Raw genomic sequence first — 26885 nt, forward strand, 5'->3', positions numbered from 1 at the left:
TCTGGACGCCGACGCACTGAGCGCTCTTTGTTTTCATGTGTCAATGTTTATGAATAGACTAAATGAAATGGGACAAAATTCATCAATACAAACTATATATCATTATGAAGGTCTACGCCTCAAGCATCGATGACAGAATGCTGTTTTTCAATCGAAAGCTTATAAGAAATGTATTTGTTAAATTTGTATAAGCAGTACACATCCAAATGCAGTACGTGCCAGATTCATCGTAATAACAAGTCATAAACACATCCATAGCTCTAATTCCTGGTTGAGTTAGAAAGGTAAGGGTCGACTGAATGATATCTCATAGCGCACTTTTAGTCCAACAAAGCAATAACGTTGTAATATGGATGGTAATTCCTTTGTTTACGTCTCATTTATTTGGGGACAGTATTGTTTGTATCTGTTATGGAATAAACTACGCTCAAAAAACTGTCATGGTAGTAAAAAAACAGCATGGTCTTGTAGCATACAGTGTCACTAACAGGATGAGACCATCCACTAAAAAAAGTAAAAGATAAGCGGAATATTGTTTATTTGAATTCTCGGCTTGTGACGCGCGCTGTGATTCTAGACAGCGTGTGATAGACAGCTATCAGTGTGAATGCAGTCTGTATAAAAAGAGTATGATTATTGAATATGTGGCGCATCTGTATGATTACCATTTGAATTAAAGCCATCAGCATGTGATTACAGACTGTTTGAGTGTCTATCAGTGTAAATGTATTTCTAGCAATCTCAGGATATACTGTAATTGGCATAGGCCTATAGTTAATTCTTCTTATTTATTTATTTTTTATTATTTCTTACACAAATTATTCGTATTGTATTTTTCTAGTGCTCAAATAAATCACTTATACAGTGCTGAAGATTCTGTCTATTGTTTTATAATTGAAAAACTATGCAGTGGTATGTTCAGTGCAAAAACGTCACACACTTTCTCCATGTTGTTTGTTGACTTGACATGTTGTCTAGAATCAACTCTTGCAAAGCTGTGTGAATGAGTTTGTGTGAGATCAGACAGCCAAGGATGAGATGATCTCATAATCAACGTAGTCTGGGTTTAGTTTAGTCTGCACCATAATGCTGGCAACACGACAGTAAGTGGAACTGTAAGTGTCTAAAAGTGGGCAGGGCAGCAAGTTCCTGTTTTGCAGTGTGTACTATACTTGAAGTAATATAAAAGGGCCTGTCCTTTATGTCAGGATGTGTTTGTGTCAGCCAGCACAGCATTAACGTGCCCTATGCAGAGCTGCTGTATTGATTAACCACTTACCGTTTAGCCTTTATAGCTCCTGTAGCCTTTGGTGTAAATTTTTGTATTTTGTTCAATAGTAATGAGTGCCAAATCTCTCCAGCGCCCCTGTACACAGGCCGCTTAATCTCACAGCTAATCTGAACACCGACACCCGGGATATCCATATCCTCTCTCCGTTTAGTTTTTAAGACAGGCCAACTTGTAGTAGTGCATCTGAATGTGCCGTTTGCCTTTCCAATGTTCTAGTATTATCCATCCAATATCACCCCAGAGGTGCCTGGACGCTCTTTTTGGTGGGCAGCAGTCGTAAAGAGCACTAGGTTGGAATATATTAGCCTGAGAGTTTGTCTCTTTCTCTCTCTCAGGGGTGTACGTTTATGATCTGAGCTGTAATGAGTGGATGATTTACGAGCTGTGAAGACAGTATGATGGCCAGGGCTCTTAGTGCTAATATTACACGTGTCCCCCTGCGCTTGTGAAGAGCACTGCATCTCAGACTCCAACACATGCGTGTGGGTGTGTGTATCTGTCTGTGTCTGTGCATGTGTCAGTGTGCTTAATGCACGCACTTGGCATGTTCAACCATGATACCACTCGATAGACAAGCTCAGGCTACTCTGCAGAATACATAAACACTTGAGCTCAAATTCAGCTATGCATTTCAATCTAGTGAGGGTAATAGATCATGATAGACTCCGATTTAATCTGTCACTGCTTATTAAAGACAGTAAACCCCATAGGCTCACTTAGCATCTGTAAAATAAAATGCTGTGCTGTGATCAATATTAGGAGCCTCTTATAATTCATTTTTGTGCCGTGCCTTCTTAGAATGAAACTAATGTAAAATATCTAGTAGATGAAACTTTGAAAAAATTATTACAAAATGGGCAAAATAGAGTAGAAAGTCTAAAATAGGTTTTCTTGTAAAATGTACTTCAGTCAACTTTGAAAAACAGTTTTTGACCATGTAGGTTAGCAGATCTAGTTTTTTCTTTTTTAAATGACACTTAAATATTAAATCAAATAACATTATTGTAGGCAATATTAGACAACATCATTTTCTTCAGCATCAATAAAACAGTGTTGAAAACTACAAACCTATCAGTAATGTTTTGCATCAAATGCCACTGCTTTTTTTGTTTGCTTGTTTTTTTGTTGTTGTTGTTATTGTTTTTAGCAAAAGTGCTTTTGAGAATTTACATTATAACTGTATAATTTCCCGCTTATTGTATATTTTAAATTTTTATATCAAGATATAAAGAAAAAATGATTTCATTTAGTGGAGAAAAACTAAAGAAAAGTTAAAGAAATAAAAAAAAATTCAGTTCTAAAATATGTTAATAAAATAACAATTTATCAACTCTGGGCAGATGATAAAATGGGTAAAAAATCCATAGACTCAAGTCCAATCTAGTCCAGAATATCTTGGAGACCTGGCAACCTCCATCATGACTTGTATCTACTGTGATTAACCAACACAAAATACAATGTCCACCCTTCTCCCTAAATTGGCTAATTTGGGTCCCAGCTCATAGATTCATTCTGCTATCTCTGATCCTCCACATGCATTCAACTCTCTTCACCATTTAGAGAATCACACAGTGAATTCGCACGCCAAAAACCACTCATTTCAAACATACCATCGCACATGGACAGCTCGACCACAAAGCAAGTGAGGTTGCTTAGTAACTGTGCCATCCAGTTCTATTCTCCCATCTGATTCATGTCCCAAATGATAGATCAATCACAGGAGGGCCACTCCACTCCCTCTACCTCTCACATTACGGCGGAAAAATCCAGAGAAAAGAAACGGTATCAAATGTAAAACAATAAATGCATTAGAAGAGGGATCGCTTGTTTGAGCAATAATTACACAATACGGGCCTACGTCCAAAGTCAAAAGAGCCTGCACAGATCTGAGAGTATCATTGTTGCGATGAAATGTAATATCCGTACGTGTAATAGAGCCCCTTTTTTTCTTCAACTGTTTTTGTCAGGAGGATGAGAGAAGAATCGTGGCACTTGACAGCTTCATGCTCATATTTGAAACCATTTAACCTTCACACCATTAAGCAGATGACAGCCAGTGCTCTTAGAAGAATAGGGGAGGGCGACAAATGCCGAGTGAGAGAGACAGAGAGAGTCAGAGAGACAGGAGCCATTGCGATGACCTCTACGCTTGATTGATTCTGAGAATATAGACAAGATGTCCCGCTCCGTATAAAAGCTAGCAATTTTCCCCCTCGTCTAGTTCCCTTCAGAGGAAAGCCAACAGCCGCGGCGTCATCAAAGGCCCCGTCGTGTTCCTGCTAACAGAGTTGAAAAGCGTCGCGATGGGGAATGACACTTCGGTATGGGCCAGCCTATTTAGCTAACAGCACACGCACACACACATAAAAAAAAAAAAAAACAGATACAAGCGCTAGTCGGCGATAGCCCTGTCCGCTCGAGTAGAAGAAACTTTGGGATTCTTTAGCAAGTTATGAAAACTCTTTCATTTTTAAAGTCCATGACCTTGAGCTTCAGGTACTGACCTTTTCTCTATATGGAAAGAGAGCCGGAAAGCAACAGCTCGCTGTGTGTGTGTGTTCCTCAGGGTGGGGAGTGTGTATAAAAGGCTGAGGCGTTTGGTGGGCAGCTCAATTGTTAAGCCGTGTGTGTGTAGGTTATTGTCCGCCAGCCTGGTTTTTTTTCTTTTTCTTTTCCCCTCAGACACACAGCGAGATAAATGTGTTTTGGAACGGGGGCATTGTACCACATCCACCAGCACAGGAAGGCATGGGGCACTATCATTTAGATAAAACAAATTACCAACAGCCACAACGAGAGAGGGAGAGCAAGAATGATAGAGGGGAGAACATACACTGCAGAGAAGATAGAAAAACGCCCAGCAGGTTCGAGATTCACCAGCTTTCTCTCTCTCTATCACATGGAGGAGCAACACACAAAGCTATTTTCTCTGGCCAATAGCGTCGCAGCAGCGCAGGAAAGGCGAGCAGTAAATTCCCGCTGGGTAATTAAAATCAATAGCCACGACTCGCTCAGTAGCCAACAAGGTCAAACGCTGGAGAGGAACCGGGATAATGCCCAAACAGATAAATAAAAAAATAAAGTGAGGTGTCACGCTGTTTCATTAACCCTGCGTGGGGAAAGGTGTGTGAGTGCGTGTGTGCGTCTGTGTGTTTGTGTTTGTGAGGGCTAATGCCTGCTTGGCAGGGTAGTCGGGGTGCACCGCAAACAGCCTGGGGTCCTGAAGCTAACCCCACTCAAAAGCAGGCCAAATACTGCAGCGAGCACAGCTGACCCTGAGCATGAGACTCATACAGTATACACATATACATACTCTCTATACACAAATATATGTGCATGTATATATAAATGAAATATATTTGAAATGAGAAAATAGGGATGTTAAAGATTTAGCTGTTTTAGGGACCATTTTACCTTTGGTGTTCAAGAAACATTTCTAATTATTATCAATGTTAAATATTTTTGAGAAAACTGACTTAATAGACTAGAATGAGGTTCGGACCAAGCAGGTGCCTGTCCTGTGTGTTAACACTCTTTTGAGACCCGTAGAGATACTAGTCCCCTAGAGGATTTCTCAGCTTGATCATTCATTTGCTGTTTTTTCCTTCACAGAGAAAAGCTCATTCACTTTTATTTCGGCTCAGCGGTTCACTTTGTTCAGGTAGCAGAGGAGTCTGGGAATGAGCGTGTGTACATTCTGTAGTGTGTGTGTGGATGATGCTCTGTTATGTTGGCTTGCACTGTGTGTGGCTGTTTCATATCTGCATAGTTTTATATACGCTAGCTTTATTTCTCACGGGGTTCCTAATGAACATCAGGGTGGAGCATGCTCTTTTAAACGGCCAATCACAATGCTGCACTCGAGGGGCTTGCTAATAGAGGAAACAAGCTAAGCAATGCATATGTTGTATGTTGGTTGCTGTAAACTGCCTACCTTGACAGCATTTGGAACAGGCCTGATGATTCTGTAAAACAACACTTATGTAGCTAGCTCACTTCTGAAAAATGGACATATACTGTACCTCTAACATTTAGTTCAATTTTGCATGTTTCTAATATAATGCAAAGTTATTTTGTTTTATTTAAATGAATGAAAATAATATGTTTTGTAGTTTTAGATTGATGGTGACCAATGTCATTAATATATTAAAATATTGATGTAGATTAATGCAGGATTAGAAATATTTCTTATTCATTTTATATCATAATTTTAAAAAATATTAAAATGTTTGAAATCCTAAAACTTATATTACCAGATTTAAATATCATTTTGAATCTCGTATTTGCAAAAGAGTCTCAGGCTTTTGCTTTTTTATTTTTTTGCAAATCATAAAATCATATGCTTAGCTTATGAATTAATGAATTTCAGAATGTTTTAGTAGTTTTTCATATTTAATATTAAAACACAGATTCGAGTGTTTTAGTATTTGTAGCTTGATAGTTATCAATGCCATATATATATATATATTAAAATAGTTACAAAGATAAGAGCAGAATGAGAAGTATTTAATTTTACATCATAACTTTTCTTATATTAAACAGTTTGAAACCCTTAAACTTCTATTACCAGGATTTTGTGCAGTGCAGAATTGCAGAAGTGCAGAATTAGAAAAAAAACGTATTTTTCAAATGTTAGAAATCCTAAAAAGTATATTTTCAGCTTTAAACATGATTTAGAAACTCATATTTTCAACATAGTCTGAGACTTTTGGATCCCACTGTTTATGTCTGTGTGTTTGTTTGCATTTATGCATATGGGTCACTGAAGAACAGGTGTGTGTTTAGAACTTTTCAAGCGTTCAAACAAAGACACTAACCCAGTTCCATCAGTGTACAGTGGTATGTGAGTCGTTTAGTAGAAAAGAATGAGATGGAAGGACTGGAGGCTGATTTTAGAGAGCTGTTTCCTCTCTCTTATCAGTATGGCCGTGTGGAAGCGTCTGTGCTGTTCACATAGATAGCATCTCCATCTGATCTTTCTCTCTCTCTCTCTCTCCATCTCTCTCTCCCCTGTCCCACAGTCAGCCCAGCCCAGCCCAGCCCAGCTCTGATCTTTCCTCTCTTTCTCATCTTCTCACTATCTCCCTCCCCCTGTTATTCCCTCCAATGCTTTCCATCGTATGTTCTTTGCCTGTCCTTCACTGCTATTTGCTCACTCTCTCTCTCTCATTTTCTCTGCAGATGTGCAGATTTACTTTCAGCAGTGCCACATAAAACTGATTAACAGCACAGTATATCATTTTATATGCAAATAACATTGCTTTCATTGTTCAGGCTGCTCATTGTGCACTGCAGAAATTGTGATTGTTTACAGTTTGCTGGTAGTGTTTGCCTTCATCTAGATGGGTTTTTAAAGGGAGAGAGAGAGAGAGAGGGAGCTGACTGAACCACAGTACTGTGAATGACTGCGGGGGATGAAGAGGATTGATCGGCCTGCAAGTTTCCAGACTTTTTTTATATTTCATTTATATTTATTTATTTATTTATTTATTTACACTATTTTCTTCACTTAGTTTCATATAATTTTCTCTTCTCGCCGATCTCTGTTATTTATTTAATTTAATCTTTATTTCTATTGTATTATTCGTTTACTTTTATTACTTTATTATAAATATTTTATTTTATTTATACTCTTTTTGTCATTTTATCTCAATTGAACAAATCTTCTCTTCTCACTTCTTCTCTTATTTGATGTTGTTTTATTCACTTCAAGTCATTTGATCAAAACTTCTATTTTCACCTTTTTTTCCTATTATTTTTCTTTCGATTTTTTTGTTATTTGTTTTATTTTATTTATACGCTTCTTCACTTAATCACTTCATCTAATCTTCTCTTTTCACCTTTTCTCTTCTTTTTTTATTTTATTTTCAGATCGTGTCATCTCATCCTCTCTTCTTGTCACATCTTTATCTTTTTATTATTTTTTATTATGTTGTAAGTAAATAGTCTTGTCAGACAGCAATTTTCTGTCACACCCAAAGAATCTTGTGACAAGAACATTAGGCAGTAAATCATGTAGATTGGGGTTTTATGTGATCAGTCAAGACTTGATTGAGTTGTGATCATGACATATGGGTGATTAAAATAATATTTTCCACCTCTATGCAGCCTTAGTTACATCAGCTGAAAAGTATCATTACAGAGAATGTTTTCACATTGTAATTTTTATATATTATGAACACACTTTATTTCTTCAGAACATCCTCTCATCAACCCATGAATGTTCACTGTGAAAGAAAACAAGTACATTCATTGTCATCTTGTCTTTCTTTCTTTGTCACAGGCAAAGACTGCCAGCCAAGAATGTGTATTACTATCGCTGCCCCGACCATCGGAGGAACTACGTGATGTCTTTTGCCTTCTGTTTCGACCGCGAGGATGATGTTTATCAGTTTGCGTACTGCTACCCTTACACCTACTCACGTCTGCAGCATTACCTGGCCAGCCTGGAGCGCAGAAATCTCGATTACCTTCAGCGAGAGCAGCTGGGCCTCAGTGTGGTTAGTCACTGCATGTTTGCACACCGTGTTACTGCACGTCTTTGTAGCGTTTCCAATGTTTCTGTCAGTGTGTTTTATGTTAGCATCTTCCTGTGTCTGCTGTGCACTGCACACTCGTTTTCTTTAAGGGGACGGACACATGTACGTTTCTTTGAGGATGCGTGACTGTGTGTGTGCATGATCTGCACAGGTACTGGATCATTCACATTGCCTACAGTCCCGTCTCGCTCTTATCAAATAATTGTAGAGGAAAACTCATTAGGAATGCTCGAGAGATTAAAGCCCTCTTTTAGGGCCTTCATCACTTTCACGTTCGTCAAGGAGAGCCAGGCACGGGAAGCCACTGATGAAAGGACATTTATTGATAAGAAATATGGTGTCAATGGAGAAAAAAAAGAAATCAGTTTCACTTGAAATGGGGATTTGAAAGGGCAAATATATCAGGGGGAAAATAAATGGCAAAACTATATGTTAAAGCCATGCAAGAAATACAGACTTGAGGGTGAATATGGTGCTGTTATTTTATTTTATTTTTTTAATCACCCATTTCAATTCATTCACTGCATAAACCCAGATCAGTTCTGTAACCATATTTTCTGTCTCTTCAAAATTCTCACAACTTAAACATGTATGAATGATTTTGCTTTAGATAACAAGATATCAAACCAAGGGTTATGTGTTATACGATTTTATTTTTACAGTCTGTAAAGTCATTGTAATGTAATTGATCAAAATACAGTACAAAACAGTTTGTTATATTATTCTATTTGAAAATATTTTAAAATGTAATTTATTACTGTGACGGCAAAGCTGCAGCCATTACTCCAGTTCTTCAGTTTCTCATGGTCCTAAAACAAGATACAAAACATACTTGGTACTGCTGCTGCTACATGATATAAGCAACTGGTGGCACTGTTGTTTTTTATTGAAGTGTTACAGAAAAATAATATTTTTATAGATATTGGAGGCCTTTGAATTGGTTAATTTTGAGTAAGGGTCAGTTTTGCCATTATTAACTAAAATTAAAACTTTTAAAAAAGAGTTGTTATTAATTGAAACAAAGCTGAAATAAAATGAAAATGAGAAATATTGTCTTGGGCAGTTAAACAAAATAAAATAAGTTTAGTATTAAAATTACTAAAAATAAAACTGAAATAAAAATTTAAAGCTTAACAGAAATAAAAAATGACAAAATTACATAAAATTACTAAAAGTGAAAATAAAAAAATAAACTAATTAAAAATATTGTGTAGTACTATAATTTAAATAATACTTAAATAACAGGCGGAGGTTCTAAGTTTGGTAAAGACAAAAAAAAAACTAATCTCAATAGCTTTTGGGCCAATGTGCCTTCCTTGCCATTTCATTAGTATGTATAATCAGCCTTTTTTATAATTCATGTAGAAGATATAATGTCAGAAATAAAGCAAGAATGAAAGAATAGATACTGAGTGAGGGAGAAAAAGTGAAGGATGGAAATTGTGATAGAACAAGAGAGAGTGAGAGTGAATGTATTTGTATGCGCAGGCATAGGGACTTTTTATGGCCTTATTTGTCTTTTTATGTCCTCTGTTCTTGGGTATGTGGCAGTACAACACTCTTAATGACCTGCAGAGATGGAGGAGAGAGGGAGGGAATGAAGAAAAAGAGAGCAGGGATGAGGGTACAACAGCTTGGACTGCAGTAGTAAAACACTCTCTGGTGTAACACACAGACGTGATGTACTTAAACAGAGCCAATGTGAAGATGAAGTTAGTGTGCACTAACACACACACACACACACACACACACACACATGCTATAGGTAAAGCACAAGAGAACAAGCCTGGATTCAGTGTAATACTGGGATTACTTCTCTCATATCTTTCACTTTCAATGAGGCAAGTAAATGCGAAGAGCGTTCCACAAAAAGAGTCCTCTAGTACATCTCAATTACCTCTTTTGCTCTGTTAATGCTTTGCCTCTCAGGGTCCAACTCGTTTCTTTTTAGAAGTCTGCTTGCTGGTGAGGTATATATGAGAACAAATGTTTTACATTGGCATTTGTAATACAACAACCAATCGGCTCTTATCCAGAGGTCTATGAAGATGAATCAATCAATACAAACAATCACTGTCCAAACGCCCCAAATACGACTTTTCACGACTTTAAAATGCAGACTCGCCACAGCTGTCATGTTCAACAGCAATCGTCACATCTGTTTATCATATCTTTAGTCATCAAAGTCCTCTAACAGCGTTATAAAGACAGAGAAGCATAGCGGGTTTTGACAGTCGCTTTGATGGATGATTATGCGTAGAAGCTTCTTCTATCGTCAGCTTGTCTGTTCGTCCGCTGCCCATTACGAATGTCGAGTTCGCGTCAGCAAATGGAGAGTGAAGTTGTTTTGAAGGCTGCGCATCCAGATCCATTATCCATATCCTAGTGTGAAACGCTCGAGCCATCTGAATATTTAAAAGAGATCACACTCAGATCTGCATTTATGGATGTAAATTATTTAGACTTGCAATGAAACATATAGCACAAGCAGCATGGTCTTTGTAGATTAAAATAAGTGTGTCAGAATAAATATTTCAGCATGTATAAATGTTTATTTTGCTTAAAAGCGGAAGGCCTCGGAGTCTTTGTTGATGCTCAGTTATCATGACTCAGATGACCTGCCTGTTTAGACACAGCTCCCTGGTTTCATCTTCTCCTCTCATGCAACCTTCAGTCATTTTCCTTTGGCCCAGAGCCCTTCAATCTCAATATACGCCTGTCACATGACTCGAGCCCTGCTACCTCAGACAGGTGCCTTGTTGTGTTGAATTCTGAGTTCCTGGTCCTCTCCAGATGTGGAGACAGAGCAACAGTTGTGGATCTGACAGGCTAGCAAGAGCACTTACTGCAACAAAAAGCAGAGATTCAAAGACAAGCAGACAGACAGAATCCAGCCTGAGGGCCTGACCAGCACTCTCTGCTTCACTTCACGTCTCTCTCTGTCTCTCCCTATTGCCATTTACAACTGTATATATTCAGATTTACATTCATATAGTCAAGCTTATAAAAACATCGATTTGTTTTTATTGTGATTTCCTCATTGTGCTGTACTGAAATTGAAAAGCTATATTGCAATTTAGTATGTTCCGATGTTTTTTGTTGATTTTAGTTTGAAATGTTGTTGCTCAAAATTGAATTTTGTAGAAAGAGAAGGAGAAAATGAAAGTCCTGTAGCACCCAGAAAATGAGGCTGTTATTTGAATGATTCACAGATGGAGAGCAATTGTAAGGTAAATGTTCCCTCATTTGTGTAATTGTTTTTCATCTGTGTAAATTTTGAGCTTCTATAATGCAAAAGGTCAAATGTTCTGAATACCGTCCAGACAATAAACAAGTCATTTATTCACTTATTTCATATATATATATATATATATATATATATATATATATATATATATATATATATATATATATATATATATATATATATATATATATATATATATATATATATATATATATTGCAAACAGTGATGACGGGGTTTTTTTTGTACCTATCTAGTGTCAGTTTTCAAGTAGTAGTCTATGGAAGGAATGGAAATAAAAGAATAAACAAATGTAAACATGATTTTATATTTCAAAATTCAGATTTTCTCACAATTTTGAGATTATATCTCACAATTCTTGTAAGGAAAACAACTCTGGCTTTTTCCCCTCAGAATTAACAAACTCACTATTGTTGAGTTAAATCGAGTTATAAAGTCCAAACTAGGACATATAAACTTGCATTTGCAAGAAGAAAATTCAGAATTTTTATATAAAATATTTAAATATTATTTAAAATGTAATAGTGATTGATTGAAATAATATTTAATGCTGTAACTGTAATGGTGCGTTCACACCAGACGCGAATGAATCGTTAAGCGCAAGTGATTTACATGATAAGTTAATGCAAAGACGCGAATAGACATCATGCGCCACGAATGATGCAGCGTGAATGGAGCGTTTCGGGTGTTTTGAAGCGCGTAATGTGTGATTCATGCAAATGGAAAAATCGGAACTTTGCTGAAAGTTAACCAATCAGGAGCTTGCTCTAGTAGAGACGTGATTATGACGTAGCAAGTGGAGGCAGAAATCCAAAACAACAATGGAGGTCAAAATCATCGTCGCTGTATGTAGATACCCAGAGCTGTACTTTTCGTACTTTTATAGAAACAGTGGCTCCATTTATCATTTGAAAACTATAACAATCTAAACTTGAATAAAAAACACCACTGCCTCCTTTAGTTTTCATTTTGGAAGCTGCATTCAACTTGACTTCCCTCTGTTATAAGCCACACACGTACAACAAACTAATGTCAGAGGTATCGTGTACTGTAATCAAATGTAGCCCTGTTATTACCTGTTAAACAGTAGACAGCACACGCGGTGTTCATCTAATAAGGATCTCCATCGCTAGCAAATAATAGCCTTTGCAGATTTGCTTTCAATTCAGTGCAGTTCCAGCCACGTTTTCAACGCTGCTGATGCTCTTAAACGTTACAGCTCCGAGTGAACCACTTCAGACGCTCAGCGCGTGCGGCAGTGAACTGAACGACTCATTCAAACTGATTCATGAACCAATTCACTCGTTTGCCAATTGGTTTTATCAAGCCTTTGAACAGAATTGACTCAAAAGAATGAATCATTCGCGAATGGGCATCGCTCATTGCCCAAAGAAAAGTAGACGGCGCGTTTGGAATAAACTGAAGCATTTATAACATTTATTGCATTAAGATAAAGTAACGAGAGGAGCGTCGCCCATAGTAACGAAGTAAAAGTACAGATTTTTCCCCAAAAATTTACTCAAGTAAGAGTATAAAGTACCCATCTTTAAATATACTCCGAAAAGTATTAGTTACCCCAAATAATTACTCAAGTAAATGTAATGAAGTAAATGTAACTCGTTACTACCCACCTCTGGTAAGGGATGTGCATTTAAAACAGGTCTTGAGTCTTTTATGACCACCAGCCTTTCAGAACTATTCTGTGTCTGTTTTATGGCACATAAAGTTTCCATAGGGAAGAGCCTTGAGTCAGGTTGGTGCAGAGTGACTGCTGTTACTGGTTGTTTAGCGGAAGTGTTTCATCCAATACGGTCAGATCACTGCAGCTTTCATGTCTCTAAATGGAGAGAACATCGATGAGATCAGTGGTGTCATTCTACACAGTGTCATATTCACTTTGATAAGACGACTTTGATTAAATTTTAAACATTCTGTTGACAGAATATGCATATAAACTGTTTTGCAATGTCTAGCAGTAGTATTTAATTTTATCAAAAATAACAGTAAAGTAATAAAAAGAAGAAGCTTTAACATGTCCTTGAGGAGTTGTTTCTTGAAAGGATGATGATGCTGTTATGATAAAGCTGTTTTTTGATTTGGAAAATCTGATTTGTAGATTGATTGTCATTCTTTATAGGTAGGCAGTATTGCTCAATGGTTTGGGGTCAGAAATATTTTTAAAAATGCTTTTAAAATAAGTCTCATATGATGAGCATGGCTGCATTTAATCAAAAATACAGTAAAAACAGTAATGTTGTGAAATGTAAAATAATATAAATGTAATTTACTCCTGTGATTGTGAAGCTGAATTTTCTTACTTAATTCAGTCTTTTTTGTAACAATGTAATTTATTTATTTTTTTGTCACTTTTGATCAATTTAATGCACCCTTGCTGCAAAAAAAGTGTAATTTTCTTGTTTATTCCATAGCGTGTATACATTACTGAATAAAACGTTTCCTAATGATAACATTTTTTATTTAACAAATTAAGTAATTGGGTTTTTGTCAACATATTATGTACATTTTAATGAAGCAAATTTTGGCATCGGAAACTCATTTTCAAAGACAGTCCAATTTTAGGCATATAGGGGTCCCAAATGTTTTGCAGAATGACCCACTGAAAAAATATCTTGTCTATACTCACATTCCCAAAGTAAATATTCACTTTCTTGTACGTTCTATATGGGTTACACTGCCTCACACCTCTATGTGATGTGAGACGGTTGTTTCCACAGAGATTCTCTGAGATTTCCTGTTCTTCTAAAGCCGATGCATCTCCCAGTAGGGACGGCAGTCTTCTGAGGCACTGTGCAAAACTCCAGTCAACCGGTGTTAGCACTATTCTGGCTGTCCTTAACCCATCTCTCGTCATCCTAACGTCTTCTGACGTACTGTAAAATCCTGAGTCTCACAGCCAGGGCTGAAGAAATCCCCCTCCGATCATCTAGTTTTGGAATTGACTGAGCATTTTAAAATGTGAGTTGAGTTGACCGGCTGCCTGTGAAGGATGAACGTTAAGCAGGCAAATGGGGTCCCGTCTCTGGTTTGATGGAGTACAGGTTTAAGGATGTAGTCAGAGGGTGCGGGGTAAGCACTTTTACCTCAAGTCCTTTTTTTTTAACCTCTCCCACCAGTGGCTAGCGCTTATAAGAGTGAGTTTAATAACAGCTCCTCAAATGGAAGGTGGACTGAAATGTGTGTGTGTGATTACTGACTCTTTAATGGCCATCTCAGAGTTGCACCCTTGAGCTGCATGCTGGGAACTGCTAGATTTCTCATGTTTCATCAGTAAGAGCCAAAAGTACAAGAACAACCTTGAGGCAAAATGAAATTCTCTTAATAAATCCGTAAAACAGACGTTTAGTTGACACAGATGAATTACTTCTTCTGTCCTATCAGAAAGCTACTTTTAAGTTTGAAATTTGATAAAGGATGCAGTTGATGTTGGAGAGTTACAATCAAAGGTGTTATTACCAAACAGTTATTCATCTGAGCCCATTCTTTGTTTGTTTGTGTATTAAATATTTATATGCACCTGCAAAAAAAGAAAAAAAAATTGTACTAATACATTTAACACATTTTATAATCTTTAAATTTGGGAATGCACAATATATCAGTACCTTAACTGTTATACCATATTGGCCAATATTAGTTTTTTATTTTATTTTAATTTTTTTTTTTTTAGTCTAACTTTTTTTTATCATCTCTACACTTAATTTAAATGGCATAAATCCAGATTATGGGATTTATGCACCATTTCTTGAAGAGCACTTTCCCGTAATAGAGGTCCCATCTCTATAAATAGTCTTCCATAAAATAGAGGTCTCACCTCTATTAGCTATATTAAGTACTTTTTTATTTACACAAACCTTTTTCTTTAGCAGATAAAAAAAATAGACATTAAAATGTTGTGATGCCTAAATTCAATTGAGCAGCACAAAAGTAAAAAAAGAAAAGAAAAAAGTTTAAAGTACTTTATGTATTAAATGTATTTTACAAAAAAACATTGTACAATGTAATACAATTTATGTATTAAATGTATTTTACAAAAAAACATTGTACAATGTAATACAATGTATTTCAATGTAAAAAAAAAAAAAAAAATGATCGAATACAATAACAATACACAAACAATCTAATATCTGCTATTTAATGTCTATAAATTATAGACAATATTTTTAAGCTTATTGTATTGGTCAAAAATGTTAAATTGTTGCATTGCTATTTAATTCCCTTCTACGTATTTTCATAATTCACACTGAAACGAAGGATAACTTTAGAACCTTCTAAAATAATTGGATCTCAGAGTCAGTAGAACATGTGGCCGTCACATTCATACACATTCATTGCTCTCTGTGTGAACGAAACGGCTCTGTAGGCCCTTTTAGTCTGAAAAATGGGGAAAGGGATTGCTGGCTGTGAGAAAGACAGAACAAGGGAGGAGGAGGAGAGGAAAGGAGCATGGAATCTACAGACAAACATTTGAGAGGGGAGGAAGGTAATTTTTTGTTGTTCTAATGGTCACTGGAGCCCCTGCAGACAGATGAACAGTGGGAGATCTTGTTCGGGAGCCTGTTAGCTGGAATAAAAGATGGAAAGCTCCTTGGATGGACGCGTCTCTGGCCTTCGCACGCTTTCTCTCTATCTCTCACTTTACGCACAGGTTTATCTCAGTGTTTGTACACCCCATGCCAAGATTTAATCAATAGCAGTTCTGCCTTGCGTGAAGAGAGAAGGTCAAAGTCAGACCGGAGAGATGGAAGGAGGGCGGAGAAGGAAGAGACAGGAGGAAAGAGAAGAGGGAGGAGGAATGGAGGAGGATGAGAAGGAGACGAGGCAGAATCCGTGAGCTGTGAAACAGTGATGGATAATCGCATGGAATCTGGTTGTTTATGGACTGCAAAGCAGAAATGGAGTCCTCCTCCATCACATGGCGAATCTCTCATCGCTGTCTCTCTCTCTTTCTTTCTCTCATTTGTGCTGCTGTTTACTTGTCAAATCTTTTGTGAATGCTCGTCCAAAAGGTTTAGTAATTTGAAGAGCTCTACAGCAGTTGCCAGGTATTGTCCTCTCAACAGCTGACCAGTCTTTCTCTATTTGTCACTGAGGACTCACAAACAGGTATAAATCCTATCTCACAACTGAGAGTGAATTTGTTTTTGTTTTGTTTGTTGTCATTTTTGTGAAATGTTATATTTCTTTGTCGGTGACATGCTCGTTAAGAGTCCACATTTGATTTCTCCTCAGGAGTTCTGGAATACTAGAAGTACAGTTGTAGGGAAAAGAAGTGAAGGGAACTTTTTTTCTTGTTTGCAAAACTTATATATTTACTGTATGTTTTACTGTCCACATAATTAGTTTGAGCTGTAGTCTTGCTGTTAGTACAGGTGCATCAACACATTATCAGTTGGATAGTGTTTTTCCATCTGTTTTTGTTACGTAAGACAGAAACAGGATGTAAATGCAAGGCGTAGTTTATTAATACAGCACAAAGATCAGAATTGACGAAGTAGCACAGCAGCACAGGTGGGCGGACACAAGGCAGAGTGGAATGGTGACGCAGGGACTTCGGTGGACAACGGATGGTGGTGCTCAGTCCAGTGATGATCCCTCGAATGAATCCCAGTGAGTGAATAATCCTAGTGACGGTGCTCGGTGATCCAGTGCTGAGTGAAGATCCAGGGAAGAACGATGACAACACGGGGACTCCAGCAGAGGACTACAGACACAGGAACAGGTACAGGAACACACCAGGGAGAACAACGATCTGACAACATGAAACACAGGTTACTGAACTTATAAAGGGAACAAACAATTGAAACCAGCTGGCGCTGCTGATCATCGCTGATCAGTGACCACGCCCACAGACACACACACACACACAACAGCACGCAAGACGAGAGAGAAAGAGTGAATGAATGAACCGTGACAGTACCCCCTCCCCTAAGAACGCCTCCTGGCATTCCCAGATGGACTTACCTGATGATTGTAATCATCGATCAGAGAGTGATCCAGAATGACTCTAGCAGGAACCCAACTTCTCTCCTCCGGACCGTAACCCTCCCAGTCCACCAGGTACTGGAATCCGCGTCCCCTCCTTCTCGAGTCCAGAATCCGATTAACCAAATAAGTAGGTTCCCCATCTACGAGACGCGGCAGGGGAGGAACCGGGACAGGTGGATTAATTGGTGCCCAAAACACAGGTTTAATTTTAGAAACATGGAAGGCGGGATGAATTCTCCTGTACGTAGGAGGAAGTTTGAGGCGGACTGCCACCGGACTAATGATCTTGGTGACAGGAAACGGGCCAATGAATTTGGGAGCAAGTTTATTAGACACGGAGCGGAGAGGAATGTTCTTAGTAGAAAGCCACACCTTTTGACCAACGACGTATACTGGAGGCTTTGACCGGTGGCGATCGGCCTTGGCCTTGGTGCGCGCCCCCACTTGGAGAAGAGTCTCACGGGCTCTAGTCCAAGTGTGGTGACACCTCTGGACGAAGGCGTGAGCGTAGGGGACTGCGACTTCGGATTCCGTCCTGGCAAAAACTGGTGGCTGGTAACCTAAACTACATTCAAACGGAGTAAGGCCCGTGGATGACACTGGTAATGAATTGTGGGCGTACTCCACCATAGAAAGTTGTTGGCTCCAAGAGGAAGGATTCTTGGAAACCAAAATCTAGCGCAATGTGGGACCAGGGTCTCGAAGGGACTGACAGCGGTTGGAGTAACCCATCAGGGGGTCGGTTGGAAGTCTTACCAGTGGCACAAACCGAACAAGCCAAAACAAAACTGCGGATGTCAGAAGCCATTAAGGGCCACCAGAATCGTTGCTTAATCAAAAAACTGGTGCGATTCACTCCTGGATGACACGCTATACTGGAGCAATGACCCCACTGAATGACTTCAGACCGATACTCCTCAGGAATAACCGGTTCGGTGGGCAATCGGGCGGAGGCGTTACCCCTTCTAAGGCCTTCATGACCTTCGATTCGACCTCCCATCTGAGAGTGGAGACCACTAATGTCTCGGGTAAAATACACTCGGGAGTGGACGGGCGTTCAGAATGGTCAAAAATACGAGATAAAGAATCGGGTTTGATGTTCTTGGAACCCGGGCGGTACGAAAGAGAAAAGTCAAAACATCTGAAAAAAAGTGCCCACCGAGCCTGCCTAGAGTTGAGTCTTTTGGCGGTTCTAATATATTCTAGGTTCTTGTGATCGGTCCAAACGATAAAAGGTACCCCTGACCCTTCTAACCAGTGCCGCCATTCCTCCAGTGCTAACTTGACTGCCAACAACTCTCTGTTACCAATGTCATAATTACGTTCGGCAGGTGATAAACGATGAGAAGGGTGCAAAGAAAACGTGCAAGGGTGAATCTTATCGTCTGTGGCAGAACGTTGGGAAAGAACTGATCCTACCCCCACCTCTGACGCGTCGACCTCCACCACGAACTGACGTGATGGATCAGGGGCAACGAGGATGGGAGCCGAAACGAGGCGGCTCTTAAGTTTGGCAAATACAGCCTCCGCTGTATCAGACCACCTGAATGTCATTCTGGGGGAGGTCAAGGCAGTCAGAGTAGCGACTAGTTGGCTCAAGTTACGAATAAAACGTCGATAAAAATTGGCGAATCCCAGAAACCTCTGTAGGGCCTTACGGGAATCTGGACTTGGCCAATCTATCACAGCCTTAACCTTGTCAGGATCCATACGCACTCCCTCAGACGAGACGATGTACCCTAAAAAGGGGACGGACTGTGCATGAAAAACGCATTTCTCCGCCTTGAAAAAAAGCCCATTCTCTAGCAACCTCTGAAGCACTCGTCTGACGTGCTGAACGTGTTCCTGGAGAGAGGAGGAAAAGATCAATATGTCATCCAGGTAAACATATATGAATTGATCAACCATATCTCTCAGCACGTCATTGACGAGTGCTTGGAAGACCGCGGGCGAGTTGGATAGCCCGAAGGGCATAACCAAGTATTCAAAGTGCCCCCTGGGGGTATTAAATGCGGTCTTCCAGTCATCTCCCTTCCTTATGCGAACCAAATGATAAGCGTTATGTAAATCCAATTTTGTGAAGATGGATGCTCCCTGTAATCATTCGAAAGCTGAAGACATCCACGGCAAGGGATAAGTATTCTTTACCGTGATGTTGTTCAACCTTCGATAATCAATGCACGGTCGCAGAGACCCATCCTTCTTCCCCACAAAAAAGAACCCCACCCCCCCTGGAGATGAGGAAGGTCTAATGAATTCGGATGCTAGAGAATCAGAAATATATTTCTCCATAGCCTCCCTCTCTGGAACAGAAAGTGAATATAACTTGCCCTTAGGCGGAGACTCACCTGGTACTAAGTCTATGGCACAGTCCTTGGGATCTCCGCCATTCTCTCTCCTCCCGGGAAAAACGAGCTCTACCCACCTGCATGGGCTCCGGGTCGTAAAGAGGACTGACCGTATCCAGGTTCTCAAAGCGTCTGGTCTCTGTGCCTCGAAACGGATGGTCTTGTTGGAACCGGCCCTTTCTGCTCAGCCGAGCATCCACTCGAAGTGCTAACTCGATCAGTCCATTGAGACTAGTGGGAAGGTCCAGCATATAAATCTCTCTCTGAATACGGTCAGCCAACCCATGCAGGAATCTGTCCCACTGCGCCTCCTCGTTCCATCGGCACTCTGCAGCCAGGGTGCGGAACTGGATGGAATATTCCGACACCGACCCGTGACCTTGGCGGAGATCGGCGAGTAGTCTGGCCGCCTCCCTACCCGCCACCGCCCGATCGAAAACCCTCCTCATCTCCTCGGAGAGTGCCTGGAACAAGGCGCAGCATGGGTCTTGATTCTCCCACACCGCCGTTCCCCAGAGAGCCGCCCTGCCGGATAGTAGCGTCAGCACAAACGCCACTTTGGATCGTTCCTGATTAAACGTCTGGGGCTGTAATGCAAAGTGCATAGAACATCGGGTCAGAAAAGCTCTGCAAAACTCTGGTTCACCTGAATATCCTTCTGGTGTCGGCAGTCTCGGTTCTCGCCCCGGCTGCGGCTCTGGTAGAGTGGGCGGAGTTGGCGGTGTGGGTGGCGCAGTGGAGACTCTTAGCTGTTGTATCTGTTGGGTGAGCTCGGACACCTGCGTCACAAGCGCTTGGACCGCCCTTCCTGTGAGAGAGATGTTCTCCTCTTGGGTGTCCATCCTAGCGATGCTTCGAGCCGCAAACTCGTCCCATGTGGAAGCGCCTGCTACATCCATGACGGTCAGATCGTTCTGTTACGTAAGACAGAAACAGGATGTAAATGCAAGGCGTAGTTTATTAATACAGCACAAAGATCAGAATTGACGAAGTAGCACAGCAGCACAGGCGGGCGGACACAAGGCAGAGTGGAATGGTGACGCAGGGACTTCAGTGGACAACGGATGGTGGTGCTCAGTCCAGTGATGATCCCTCGAATGAATCCCGGTGCGTGAATAATCCTAGTGACGGTGCTCGGTGATCCAGTGCTGAGTGAGGATCCAGGGAAGAACGATGACAACACGGGGACTCCAGCAGAGGACTACAGACACGGGAACAGGTACAGGAACACACCAGGGAGAAAAACGATCTGACAACATGAAACACAGGTTACTGAACTTATAAAGGGAACAAACAATTGAAACCAGCTGGCGCTGCTGATCATCGCTGATCAGTGACCACGCCCACAGACACACACACACACAACAGCACGCAAGACGAGAGAGAGAGAGTGAATGAATGAACCGTGACAGTTTTGGAATGATTGGTTTCTTATATGAAATATCAAAATGGGCAGAGATGTATAAAGTACTAGAGACCCAGACCTGAGTAAAAGTACAAGTGCTCTATCAAAAAAATGACTTGAGTAGAAGTTGAAGTGCTCTTTAAGCACCACACTTAAGTAGAAGTACTAAAGTATTCAACATTTTTTGTACTTAAGTATTGCAAGTAGTCTATTTGAAAATTTACTACTCAAGTACTGAAAGTAAAAGTACAAGTATTGTGTTTTACATAGTTATTAAAGAAAGTAGTCAAAAGTTTGAACATATTGTTTTTACTATTTCAAATGATTAACCTAAAGGACAATCACAATTCCTTTGACTGTAACTTTGTAAACAAAAAAACAGATTAAAGGGTTAGTTCGCCCAATTTGCAAAATTATGTCATTAATAACTTACCCTCATGTTGTTTCAAACCCGTAAGACCTTCGTTTATTTTTGGAACACAGTTTAAGATATTTTAGATTTAGTCCGAGAGCTCTCAGTCCCTCCATTGAAGCTGTGTGTACGGTATACTGTCCATGTCCAGAAAGATAAGAAAAACATTATCAAAGTAGTCCATGTGACATCAGAGGGTCAGTTAGAATTTTTTGAAGCATCGAATATACATTTTGGTCCAAAAATAGCATTATTTTGGTGATTGATTCTGAACTGATTCTGTGCTAATGTTATGAGCCCAGGTAAACCGAAGGCTTGCAGTCAACGCCAATGACGCCATTATGTCGAGCGCAAAAGAACCAGTGAACTGTTTTCTTCAACCGGTTTATTGAATCTAACTGTCAGAAAGAACTACTGGTGATTCGAAAACCGATGCAACCGGTTCTTGACTCGTGAACGAGTCATTATCTGGCTCGGCTTGGTGTTCATCTCTCTTCACAGCAGTTCAGTCAGCACGCGCAGTCTTCTTAATCGCTTGATTCGCTCAATGATGTGCCAGCTTCATCAAACCTGCCATCTACAGTTCTGTTTGTAATGAAATGATTCGTAACATTTTTATAATTGTAACGAGTAACGATGCAGCACATAAGAAAATATGAGAGTAAAAGTATTAAACTCATCGAAAATATGTACTGAAGTAAAAGTGGAAGTAGGAGAAAAAAATAATACTCTAGTAAAGTACAGATACCGCCTTTTAGAACTTAAGTACAGTAGTGAAGTAGTTTTACTTCGTTACTATACATCTCTGAAAATGGGTGATGACAATGTTAAAAAAAAATTATTTTAAATTTGAAAAAAACCCTGCATTTGCTTGTTGCATTATGCTGACAATCAAACAAGTTCATGTAATTCATGCATTTCATGCAACAAACAAATATGTTATTTTGTATTATTTGAAGCAGCAACATTAGTAGTAGTAGTACAATAATAATTTTTTTTTTAATTGTTGGATTTGCTTGATAAAATCTCTGTAACAATAAAGATTTTACTGCTCTGTAAAATTTACCCGTAATTTTCGTATATTACTTTTGAACTTAACATTCTTTAAAAAAAATTAAGTAAATATTACATAATTATGTTTATTTTCACATATAGAATTAAGTAAAATCTACTTACCTAATTTCAGTAAATTTAACAAAGAAAATAAGTAACTTTAGCCTGACCGGTAAGGGTTTGAGTAATGTATTTTTACTAGTGGTGGGCATAGATTAATTTTTTTAATCTAGATTAATCTCACTGTGATCTTGAAATTAATCTAGATTAATCTAGATTAAAATGGCTCATTCGAATTCTGCTGAAGGCATTCAGAATATGTGTGTTACCCAAATAAAATTGACAAACAGTAAGTCTTTGAGAAGGGGTTTATCAAGCTAGGTGGTGCATTAGAAAAGGGGCTCATCTCCTGTTTCCAAAATCCATCTCAAAGTGCTTGAAAAAGCTGTAAACTAATTCCACATTGCACAAGGTGCAAACAACCTTACGCCTGTTTCACACATACTCCGTCTGCAGTGCGTATGCGTTGCATATTTTTTTACGCATCCATGTTAACGGATTCCAGTTGTGTTCCAGGAGTGTTGTGTCTGCAGCAGTGCAGCTATCGTTTACAAACCGAGTAGCAAACTGCAAACGCGTCCTGTGTGAAAGAACATCGAGTCCATGCTGCACCACATACGTAACGCACACGGACTGCATACGCACTGCATACGCACTGCAGACGGAGTATGTGTGAAACAGGCGTGAGCAGAGCCGTTGCTGGGGTCAGCGGGGACCCGGTGAAGGTTGTACCAGTGGGCCCTGTTTGTGCTATTTACAAAATGTTTTTTTTTTCAAGTTTGTTGGTGTCAAGGTACAGAAACCAAATAATTAAATGTAAAATAGCACTGGATAGTCTTCAATGTAAAACTGAAATATACAATCAAACCTACATTTATTCAGACACCTTCAACATTTCTCACAGTTTTGCTATATATATGAAAAAATATATCTGGTGTCTGAATAATTTTTGGTTTGACTGTTAAAACTACAAAGTAATTCAGTCAAGATCAGTGAGTGATTTTCATTTTCATTTTCTTGGATTAACATTATAGCAGCCAGTAGCTAAATTAGGCGCGGTCACTTTAAGAGACGATGAACGCATCCAATATATTACACATCCCATTTTTTTTTCCCTTAACTGTTTACTTTCACTTAAGAAATAACTGACAGTTTTTTCTGACAGAGACTAATAGCCTAACGTTGTGGACATTTTGACATATTTTGTATGTATTTGTCGGCACAAGAGCAAAAATAAGCAAATTCGATGTTCTTTGAGACGCCTTTCTCTGCGTGAGCCCTGAACACCAGAACACGGCAGTACTAAATTGGGCTCTTTCACATCTTTTTGTTTGTTCAAACTGCGATTTGTATTTGTTCGTTCAGGTGCAGGAGGGACTTCGAGGAGAACTTCGCTGAAGAGAGCTGGGTTCAGTGTCGCTGTCCGTGATACGCGGCTCTCTCTCTCTCTCCGCACCGAACACAGCACGCGAGTAACCAGCTACTCAGTTCAGCTTTTTTGCGTCTTGTTTTTGTATGCTTTAATGTTTAAATCGACAAGCGGTAAGGCTTAAAAACACGTGAAAAAGATAAGCTTTCGTGACGATGCGCAGCAGTGGCCCTTCATCTGTCCTGAGCATCTTTTTAGGCTGGCCTCAGCCAGTAGGTTATATAAAATATCAAGGTGAAAGTCATCATAGCTTGCTTAGTATAGACCCAGCTCCCAACCCAACTTTGAGAATAGATTAACGGCGATATTTTTTTTATCGCCCGATAAGAGTCTAATAATCGCCCGATAATTTGACTTTATTCAATACAGCACAGCAAAATGAACTCCAGATGTAACACAATTTCTAAACCTAACAATAAAAGCAATGATAAAACTGTAAATACAGCTGGGGGGAATAAATCAACCTTATTAATTATTCATGTTTAGTGCATGATGTGTACACCAGTATCAGAAAAGTTGAGCAGGTTTTACTTAATTTTATAACACTGATATTCATGCTTTAATTCTTGACTTATACAGGAAAAACCCTGCAATTACTTGTTGCATTATGTTGTCAATAAAACATTTATATAATTCATGCATTAACATATTGCCACAATTAACTTCACAGAAAGATGTAATGGTGTCATTCAAACACGTTATAATGTCTAAAGACATCCAAGGCCTTATGTAATCCTCTAAACCGAGTTTTAAATGTTTCCAGTCCAATGTTGTTGTGGATAATAATAAATGCTGCTACAGAAATGTTTCCCTTGCGAGGCTATGCTGTCGAGTCTGTCTCTCGTCATTTTCCAATATCATTCCCCCCAACATTTCCTGTGCTCTCTGTGCTATCACTGCCAATAAGAGTTGCAAAAGGCCAAAAATTTCAAGAAGTGTAAAATACAACAAACGTTTCACATATGTCGATACAGCTGTGTTTAACCACTGTGAAATGCCTCCCTACAACTGTTCCATTTGATGTAAACATCCTCTGCCATAAGCCTAATAACATTTCATCGTCGGGGTGTGACCTTTGGTGCAGGGTCTCTCAGAGCACCAGGGGCCAGCGTTCTCTCTGCCGGTGTCAAATGGAACCTGTCTTTTCCATTCGCACCTAACAATGTGAACGCTCACACTTAACGAATCTGACTCTGGATTGAGCCACGAAGAAGTCGTGACCCGAGCTTGACTGCAGGGCGGTTATTTTACATTAGATTGAAGATAAAGAGTTTGATGCGACCCCGTTTTATCGAGCCGCCCTTTTATCGAGACCAATGGACCCTTCGGTAGGCGATCCCGCTGCTTTATTGCATATTGAGACTCCCATATCAGCAGCAGAGGAATCATCTAGCTGATATGGAGGACCGTAATAAAGAGAGGATGGAGTGAGAAGAAATAGAGAGAGCGGGAAATGGAAAAAGACAGAAAGAGGGGCAACTGCAATAGTACAGCGGAATATTGTTTTCTTGAGGCCGTAATAAGATAAAAGAAAGCAGGGGGCCTATCAAGCCAGCGTGGATGGAGAGGGCAGAAATATGACCGGTAGGTACGGCGACTTCTCTTCGTCTGCAGAGAGGCATCCTTCATCTTCCCGAAACAGTAAAACGATCCTCATTGTAATGCAAGCTTTGCTTAGTCAGAGATAATATTTATTTTTTGAAATTGAAATGGCTCACACCTTGAGGGCTTAACTCTGTTTCAATATTTTGGAAGTGCTTTGCAAGCTGTTTGTTATGCAGAGGTCGGCAGATGGATCTGGTTAGGAGAGGGGGATTTATTGACATGGGGTTATCTCCCAGCGTGGGTTCATATCTGTCACTTAACTCTGTCCGGTTTAAGCGGTGCGCTTCCCTTCCTCAGTTCCGTCAGTCTTCAATGTGCATGTCTTAAAATCTCACAAGGCCCCCAGCTTCCAGCTTTAGGTCAAAGGGGCTGAAAGGGTAGAGTCATGAGATGGGTGCACAAAACACTTATGGTGGTGAAGGAGAAAACAAAAGAGAATATAACCTGAAGTGCAAGTATTAAAAGTTTAAATACTATATATTAAATATATACTAATATATTAAAAATATATTTATATATATATTTATATATTTATATATATATATATATATATATATATACAGTACAGAGCAAAAGTTTGGACACACCTTCTCATTCAAAGAGTTTTCTTTATTTTCATGACTATGAAAATTGTAGATTCACACTGAAGGCATCAAAACTATGAATTAACATGTGGAATTATATATGGAATTATATACATAACAAAAAAGGGTGAAACAACTGAAAATGTGTCATTCTAGCTTCTTCAAAGTAGCCACCTTTTGCTTTGATTACTGCTTTGCACACTCTTGGCATTCTCTTGATGAGCTTCAAGAGGTAGTCACCTGAAATGGTCTTCCAACAGTCTTGAAGGAGTTCCCCGAGAGATGCTTAGCATTTGTTGGCCCTTTTGCCTTCTGTCTGCGGTCCAGCTCACCCCTAAACCATCTCGATTGGGTTCAGGTCCGGTGACTGTGGAGGCCAGGTCATCTGGCGCAGCACCCCATCACTCTCCTTCTTATATATATATATATATACACACACACAGTATATAGTAAATACATTACAGTAGTTAATTAGTGTAATATTTAACTATTTAAACAAATATTAGTTACAAGTATGAAATAATACTGAAGAAAACACTGTAACATTGTCAACCAAAACATAATAATTGTTGACTAATGTTATAGCATTTTTAGACAAATATAAAATGGATTAGAAATTATTGAAATTTTGATTACATTTACAAAGACATTTTTCTTGAAATAACTAAACAAATTTGTGTAAAAATTAACACTTTTATTATCATTTTCCACAGCTCATAGCTTGCTAGCAAGTAAAAAAAACTACATTAAAAATAAATGTGTTTCTAAGAGCTTTTAGGGCTTTTTAATAAATAAAAAATACACCTTTCTGAGAGTGTAATTGCTTTCCATTGCAAGAACCAAATTTAGGGACTGGGTTGGTTGGAGAGAGGAAAAACGAGCAGGGAATG

The 26885-nt window shown here is 39.2% G+C and overlaps 1 protein-coding gene across 1 annotated transcript in view; it reads left to right on the plus strand.

The window, feature by feature from the left end:
* agbl4 (AGBL carboxypeptidase 4) overlaps positions 1 to 26885 on the plus strand; it is a 348143-nt gene that overhangs the window by 187715 nt on the left and 133543 nt on the right. Inside the window, exon 5 of the mRNA XM_059503964.1 lies at positions 7575 to 7791. Coding sequence (XP_059359947.1) covers positions 7575 to 7791 — 217 coding nt within the window. The remainder of the gene's footprint in view (positions 1 to 7574; positions 7792 to 26885) is intronic.

The sequence above is a fragment of the Carassius carassius genome, chromosome 21, assembly GCF_963082965.1.
Source record: "Carassius carassius chromosome 21, fCarCar2.1, whole genome shotgun sequence".
NCBI classification, from domain to species: domain Eukaryota; kingdom Metazoa; phylum Chordata; class Actinopteri; order Cypriniformes; family Cyprinidae; genus Carassius; species Carassius carassius.